This window comes from Rutidosis leptorrhynchoides, chromosome 3, assembly GCF_046630445.1.
Source record: "Rutidosis leptorrhynchoides isolate AG116_Rl617_1_P2 chromosome 3, CSIRO_AGI_Rlap_v1, whole genome shotgun sequence".
In the NCBI taxonomy this organism is placed as follows: Eukaryota; Viridiplantae; Streptophyta; class Magnoliopsida; order Asterales; family Asteraceae; genus Rutidosis; species Rutidosis leptorrhynchoides.
In genome coordinates this window covers 578,479,140-578,487,650 of record NC_092335.1, presented here as the reverse complement: position 1 = coordinate 578,487,650, position 8,511 = coordinate 578,479,140, and the positions used below count along the sequence as shown (strand labels likewise).

The window sequence follows — 8,511 nt, the reverse complement described above, 5'->3', positions numbered from 1 at the left end:
TCCAAAAGACACAAAAAATCAACGGTTATGTGGCATCAATGACTAATCAATCCCGTCTCATATATCTCCTCGAATCATCAAAGATCCGGCATTGGTTAATTGTAACATGTCCTTTATATAGTCCTAGTCGTTAGATCATTCTTGACTTGGTTGTCCATTTTCACTTGGTTAAATGGGGAGCGTCAACCGACTTTGTCATCGCAAGTGCGGTACTCTCTGGTTGTCTCTTCCCAGCTTGATGTCTCAAGTCCTGGGGTGTCTATGGCCTCCTCGTTCATGAATGTGTATAGTTTTCATATTCGGACTCATTAAATTGTATAGTTATAGGGCTTTGTAACTCCCCGATATATGAATAAAAGTTTTTTGCTTGCTTTTAAAAAAAAAAAATATATTTTCTTTACACTAAGAACAGAGATGACTATCCATTTCTAGATATATGCATACTTTCACAAACATTTTCCCTACTATATGATGTTCTTTAATTCTGTAATCACAATCAAGTATATTTCCATTGCGCGATAAACCTTTTATCTTCATGTAATTTGAACGTGTTGTGCAACTTTCGAAATGAGCACAAAAGAAAAACCATACGCCGAGAATCTAATATCTGTTAAGAAAACTCCACGGCCCGCTTGCAGTTCCAACCCTGCAATATAGAAGCATCAAAGATACAGGCGTTAAGATTCGTGTCATGAAACAATAATATTAAGTCATTATCCACTATACCAATTCTGAACCACGTCAAATGACCATAATACCCCTGTGAACAGTAGCGTTCACATTTATACACTCACGGGTATCATGGTATTTTGACGCTAGCGTTCACATTTATACACTCACGGGTATCATGGTATTTTGACGCGGTTCAGAATTAGTATACTAATTCTGAACCACGTCAAATTACCATAATACCCCTGTGAACAGTAGTGTTCACATTTATACACACAGGGGTATTTTCGTAATTCTGATTATTATTTTTCTCATTTGCCTTCCCCTTGAAACGGGGCCTACAATTACTAGTTATATTATAAGATTCATACCAAGAATTTGCTCTTATATACATGTAAATGAAAAAAAAAAATGTTTCGGATAAAATAGTTACCTCCAGACACCAGCTAGTGCACGTAAGCTCATGAAGATAGATAATGCGACCCAAATGCCCACAAATCCGTAATATGAGGATAGGAGAAATAAGCATACGACACTTACTAACGCTACCAAAACCTATAAATGATAGACTATTTTTAGATTTATCAATATGTATACATGGAAACGAAAAAGGAAATAGGAAATAAACTTGCCATTGAGAAGGCAGAGTAACGAAAATCAGATGCGCCATAGTTAATCCCGTCAAAGACAAATGCCAACGAGTTTATGGGTTGCGTCACTGCAACAAACTAACAAACCAAAAATAAGCATATATTAGCACCCTTTTTATTTATACATACTTGTCTGTTTATTGGTTGTAGTACTAGTTTCTGAATCTTAAAAACTATTTGTACTTTAATAACAACATTAACTACATATGTGTTTATGTATTATCTGTTCAGTCGGTTTCAGTTACAACACCCAGAATTGAAAAAAAAAAAAAAAAAAAAAAAGGGGTCAATTTTCTTCCACAATGAATGGACCCACTAAGATTTAATGATTCGTTTTTGTGTGCATTGAAGTTTGGACAAATTAAAGACGAACGAATTACCCTTTAAAGTCCTTTTTAACATAACCTAGAATTCAAGGATTAATGGACACATACTAAGTAAGTGACTCAATAATGAAGACATACCGGGATGCCTAAACTCAATACTTGCAGAACGCTGATGTCTTTCGTGAAAATTCCCGATGAAAAACGTAATCCAATGCCGACAATGAATGAGAGAACTATTCCGAGAGCTAAACCTAGCTACAGAAAGTAAAAAAGGCATGCTTATATATTACATATAAGCAGATTAAATGATCAAATAGTCAGGTGAGCTGAGTCAAATATCAAATGTAAAATGGTTCAGATGACAAGGGTGAAAAAAGTCAACGTCAAATGGTCAAACTCACTTGAAGTACACGACCCGCAGTTTCTTTGGCTCTATCGTAATCTTGCCTTGCAAACGCTCCTGCAAGAATCGCCTGAATACATGACAAAATCATAAGCTGGAATTTCAACAGGGTTAAGATCTGCATGAACGCTTGTGATTTCTATTGGATATTGAATCTTTGACTTTTTAGTCAAATGCAACTAATTTCAGCTTCAACCTTTAACTCAATTAAATTCTAAAGAATAATGTAACCAGTAAAGTAAATTTAACAGAACCTACTACTAACGAAAGCATTATACGCTTTAAACTTTCCAAAGAATACTTAAAGGTATTAACTTTAGAAAAACAAAGTTTGATTTCAAAAGTCAACGTTTTTGAAGTAATGTTTTTCTTACCTGGCCAGCCACAGCCAAACCATCGGTGAGCAAAGATGCAGCCAACCAAACCTGCAAGCAAATCTGAAAGGCAGCCATTTGGGTTGCACCAAGCCTGGCAGACAACGATGCAGCCAGAGTCACACAAAACGTTACAGAAATCACTCTCATCAGTAAAAGAAACCCTGAAATGAACAAGATCATAACATTTGACTTTTAAACTTGGTAGGTTTGACCTCAAAAGTCAAAAGATACTTCCTTCTATTGTTAAAAACGAGGTTATGACGATTGATAAATGCTTACCATTTTTCAAAAACCGACCAAGTTGCAAATCCTTAATATTTGGAGGTAAAAGGTCAACTTGTTCTATCAATTTCCATAGGAGTATCACTGCAATTAAGTACCTTCACAAGTACTGCAGTATTTTAAAAAAAAAAAAGCAACAATTGCAACAAATATATATGAAATTGTATATCAACTACAGAGTAAAAAATTAGAACTTACTGAGAGAAAACATGAGCAATGGCTGCACCTGTCACCCTCATCTTGAATACAAATATCAATATCGGGTCCAAAACGATATTCGCTAGGTCTCCCACCACTAAATGCAACATGTTAATTAAAAAAACAAAATACATAAATATTGATAAAATTTGCAATATTTCTCGATTTTTCGAAAGTTTTCATGTGAACATTATTATTTATTTATTTTGTCTTTAATTCTTTCTTTTGTTCGAGTCACAGGTATCAGTTTCTAATAAATAAAAGCAAACAATTATCGATATTTACCCTTATCACCATTAGAGATGATTATAATGTGTTTATCTTAATTTAATTCAATAGATTTTTGAGTTTTTTACAAGGGTATTTCCCATAAATAATAATACTAAAATTTCTATAAGCTGTGTTTCAAATCAAAATGTTGCAGGTTTCATGATACAAATTACAATGCAATTATTATAGGTTATATACACTTTCCGTTAATAAAAAAGGTAGAAGATTTTCTCTGTTCGGGCTACCCGGGAGGGCGAGTAATACGATCACATACTCTCATGTAGGTAGCCTAGCAGGATTACTCCTTGGCTGTTTCCAACCCTTCCCTGGCCACCACAAAATATTCGTCTTAGACAGGATTCGAACTTGAGACCTCTTGCAAGAACTCAGGGCTCCAACCACTGGGACACACTTTCCGTTAATGAGCTCGGGAATAACATAACATACCGATTGCATACAATGGAGTTTGTGTATCCTTAAACCCTCGAAAAACCCCTTGCATGGCCAGTGATAAAAGAACAGCCGGTGCACCAAGGGACCTTAGTGTCAAGTATTTATATGCCGGGCTTAGCATCGGAGAATCCTGAAACGGAACACTATATAGTTTAAATTCAAATTTAAATTTAAAATTTTCATTAAAGGACGGATAAGTAACTTCAACTTGGAATTTTTATGATGCCGATCAGAAATTATGTATGGGTATATCAACATACATACATTAAACTTACAGCTTTTATACCCATATAGTTTAACAACGGTTTTGCAGAGACAATGAGCAAAAAAGCTTGGATAAGACCGAGCACGGCACCTATCAACAAAGCCGAAGAAGCTGATGCGATATGCCTTCTCCCGTCCTGTACTTGGTCCAAATTTGTCAACATCTTGTTCATATTCACTGGTCAAGTTCAAAAGGATTGTTAACTACCGTAACTAACAAATCATAAAAAACAGTTATAAGTGGAAAGAGTCACACATGATATGCTTCAAAATCTTGGGTTTATAAAATACACAAAAGGACACTTTATGCACATCTAAAGTGATTAGTGATTAGTGAATAGTGATTATTATATCATAATCTTCTGATTATTTGATCAGTCAAGGTAAAAATATTTCACTGATTATCTAAGGGTGAGTTTGATAAAACAAAATATTTAAGTGTTTGAATGACAGACTAACCTGTTTGATAATCATTCTGAATGAACTACATGAATGATGTAAAACAATGTATTAACCTCATCAATGAATATGGATTACTACATAATATAATTGTTTAATAAGAGTTCAAGATATAAGTTAAGGAATATTAAAGGAAACGGAGGTGTTGAATGGTTGGTTCAACACAGATTGTTGAATGGTTCAACATCAATTGTCATTCAGATATCATAAACAAATGTATTGAATGTTGAATAGTTGTTGAACCATTCAATTAAGAGCCAAACCTAAATTCCCTATAATTACTTTGTAACAGCACATCCAAACACCCCTTTATTTCACATTTATCCAATCTGTCCAATATTGTTACTTCTTGCAAATAATGATGTTCTCTCTTTTCAATGTTTGGATAGAATATGGTTATCTTGAATCCAAAGATCAAATACTATGTTCAAAAAAGTCGATCAATAAAATCTCAATAGGTATGTTTAACTTGGTAAACTGAACATACGAGGTTTTCGTAGCAAAGCAATATCCTCGTTATTTGATGACGAAGCCTCTTCTAACTCCACATTATTAAGCGTTGAACTTGAGCTTAAACTTGTAGCAGCACTATCTTCCTCAGCTACAAATGAAGTTGTGACACTCACAAGTGGGAATATAGCAATCTTTGAAGCTTGATTGAAAATAGCTATAGCAACTCCAACAGCAGCAAGTTCCACTGGCCCTGTTTTTTTAATTTTAAATAATTAAAATTTATATTCCTTAAATAGCCTAAACAACAGATAAATTATATGTACTAATTAACAATACTTGTAGATTCAACCTAAATGGCCAATGAAGGCTGTGTCAATCAACGACGCAATCGGGTCTGCCATCAAAGCTAGCGCCGCAGGGACTGCAATCTGTGCAATTTCCAAATTCAACTCATCTTTGCTAAAAGCACTCCTAAAGCACATAATATTCAACCAGGTTTTATTAAATTGTAAACTTCGGTATAAGAAGTGGTTGATAATTATAAGCAAAACAAGGCAATCAGCTTATTAAAGACACTACTCAGTTTACATTAAGCAAACTCATACTTTGTAGAAATAAATTTATATTTCATCCTAAAATAAGCAGATCTTTGATGAACACAAAACAAAAAATAACCAATTCCAGATACCCTTTAGGAAGATCAACAAGAAAGCAAGCAACTTTATGAACGCAAACACATATATTGTTTCAAGATTGTTACTTTATCATGAAATCAAGATAACTAAAACCAACAGAAGCAAAGTCAACTAAAAATTCACAAACTTAATGTAAAAAATCAAAGTTTTCAAAATGAAAAAATATGATACCTGGTATCCTGGAACAAGACCCACAAGGGCATTTTTTTTATTTTCCTTTTTAGATACACAATTGCATCTGCTACCATCATAACAAGAAACAAAAAACAAACAACTTGAATAAATTTTTAAGATTTAAACACAAAAAAGTGGACAATACTAGTATTAACTTCCGATGTAATCAAGAAAAACGTTAGGTATGATTCTATTTAATCAACAAATAATAAAGGAAGCAACTAACCCAAAAATCCAAAGGAAGTCAGGACATAAACCCTCCCTTGGTTGATAATACTCCTGAACGTTAATGTATTTAATTATTTAAAAATTAGTTTTTTTGGTATGAGAAAAGAAAAAAGAACTACATCACTCTACATGATTTTATTTGTGTTATATAAAATCTAATTAGTTAAATATTTATTTGAATTCTTAAATTTACTTAACATGTGATTCTCAATCACGTGTGATTGTTCTTCGTTTTTAATCCTACCCAATCACATGTGATTATCCCGTATTTTTAATCTTAGTCATTGATTATATTGATCCAAATACTGAGATTTATCCTCTGGTTTTCAAAGAAAATTAAAGATGCAAATGATATTTTAATAACAATAACAATTATCATGGTGATGTTTAAATTTAATTTATTTATATAAATTTCATCAAATATTATATAACTCAAACGAATATATTAACATAAAAGTTAATAAAATAAAGGATAACATTAAAATAATATATTTATTTATTCATTTAATTATACGACCACTTCAACACTTTCAACGGTAGTGATACAATGTAGTTATTTTTTTAGGGTCAATCACCAAAATACCCATTTTTTGGCCTTTTCTGAGCTGGAACCCCCCCTTTTTTTTTTTTTGAGAATTTGCCCGCGCTAGGCGCAAGTATCTTTAGACCTTGCGACCTTGCGGCTTGCGCCTTTGCGTGTAAACGCAAGGCGCAAGGATAAGGACTTGCGTCCTTGCGTCCTTGCGCCTTGCGTCTTATCAGAATGGATTTTTCCTGATTTCTGGATAAGATTTTTTTGGATTCTTTGTACCTTTACGGATAAGATTATGTACCTGTCTATTTAATGAGGCTAGAACTCCAGATTAATCATTTTATTTCACTTCATTTTCAAAAAGATCAAGTCATTAGAGGATCGTTAAGGTACCAACTTTTATCTATTTTTTCACTAATTTGTGTCTTAATGAGCTGTAGTAATAATGAAGCATTTGTTGTTCATGTATGTTGTGGGGGTAATTTTGAATTTGTTAACAACATACCTATGTATCTGCCTCTTGACTGTTTTAGAACCAGATTAAAACTACCACTTGCTCCACAAAAACCAATAAATCGAAGAGTATTGTTAAGGAAAATTCTCAAAAAAATTGAATTGCCACCTAATGCACCTGTTTCGCTAAGATATATTGATAATAATCATATTTTTGATATTACTGATGATCATGAAGATTTTTTTGAGTTTTTAAAACACGCTGTCACAAACGAGCCTATTGATATTTATGTTGTCGACAAAGTTAGAATGCTTCAACCCGGACAAAATTCACAAACACACCAGCCCCAACAAAATTCACAAACACACCATCTCCAACAAAACCTCCGGATTCTCGAGTCTCAACCAAACAAACAAACTCACCATCTGCAAAAAGAACAGGATGAAATACACAATTCCGAACCAAACCTCGAAACACACTATTTGGAAGAAAAACAGGCTGAAATACCACCTCCAAACACAGAAGAATTTGACTTCTTCAACCATGGCGCCGAGAACGTGTGTAAAATAAAAAAAATAGAGAACCCGTTTATACCTGTTGTTGGGTCTAGTGAATCGGATGAAGCAAGTGACGAGGAAGATGAAGATGAAGAAGATGAAGAAAAACAAGATGTATTCTGGAATATGCCAACTCTACACAGTCAGCAAGATGAAGAAAACCCAGAATTTACGACCCCAATTCCAACCACGTATCAGGTATCTGATTTGGTCAAAGTTCGTCAAACGTTTTCGAACAAGGAAGAATTCCTAAACCAGCTATTTACAAAATGCCTTGAAGAAAACTTTCAAATAAAGCCTGTAAAGTCAGACAAATCTCGGTACACCGCTAAATGTGTGTTGCCAAATTGTGAGTGGAAATGTAGTGCATACAAAATAAGACACACTGGAAACTTTATGGTTAAAAAGTTGCATGACGTACACACTTGCTCACGCACACAAATTATGGGAAACAATAAACATGCTACTAAAAAGGTGTTGGGTAGTATTCTTATGGATTCGTTCAAGGCTGCTAATCGAGAGTATAAACCAAAAGATATACGTGATGATGTAGCTAATTGGTTTAGAGTGAGCGTATCATACAATCAAGCATGGAGGGCCAAGTGTCAAGCAATAGAGATGTTACGTGGCAGTAGTGATGACTCCTTTAGAATGCTTCCCATTTACCTTCATAACCTTAAGATCCACAACCCGGGGACCATCACCAATTTGGTTACCGATAAAGAAAATAAATTTGTGATGTGTTACATGTCCATTGGAGTAGTTGTAAGTAAATATATATTAGCAAAAACCACCTTTTAATATGTACACCATACGCAAAGGCGCAAGGGTCACCTTGCGCCAACGAATACGCAAGGACGCAATAAAAACTTTGCGCCTGGCATTAAAGACGCAAGGACGCAAGGCTTTACTTGCGCTTCGTGGGCGCAAGACAGAAGAGTGTTCCTTGCGCCTTGCGTATGGTGTATGAGGTCTTTATTAATAATATTTGATTTACTGTGAAAATTTCATGCAGATTCGATCATTTGTGCAACATGTCCGCCCGATAATCATCGTCGATGCTGCAC

At 34.3% G+C, this 8,511-nt stretch overlaps 1 protein-coding gene across 7 annotated transcripts; it reads right to left on the bottom strand.

The window, feature by feature from the left end:
• Positions 1-394: 394 nt before the first annotated feature.
• On the bottom strand, positions 395-5,966 carry LOC139898690 (protein DETOXIFICATION 42-like). Of its 7 annotated transcripts, none has more exons than XM_071881446.1 (14): positions 5,900-5,966; positions 5,671-5,737; positions 5,154-5,275; positions 4,839-5,054; positions 3,904-4,070; positions 3,623-3,758; positions 2,906-3,002; positions 2,705-2,805; positions 2,423-2,586; positions 2,047-2,118; positions 1,784-1,900; positions 1,302-1,397; positions 1,103-1,224; positions 395-646 (listed from the first exon to the last, which is right to left on the bottom strand). In XM_071881446.1, the coding sequence occupies exons 2-14, from the start codon at positions 5,700-5,702 to the stop codon at positions 601-603; spliced, it is 1,488 nt and encodes a 495-aa protein (XP_071737547.1). In that variant the 5' UTR covers positions 5,703-5,737; positions 5,900-5,966; the 3' UTR covers positions 395-600. The 7 variants fall into 7 exon arrangements, 6 of the variants coding, with proteins under 6 accessions (XP_071737547.1, XP_071737548.1, XP_071737546.1 ...); XM_071881447.1 differs by having other exon boundaries at positions 5,671-5,740; positions 5,900-5,940; XM_071881445.1 differs by lacking the exon at positions 5,900-5,966 and having other exon boundaries at positions 5,671-5,747.
• Between the last annotated feature and the right edge of the window lie 2,545 nt (positions 5,967-8,511).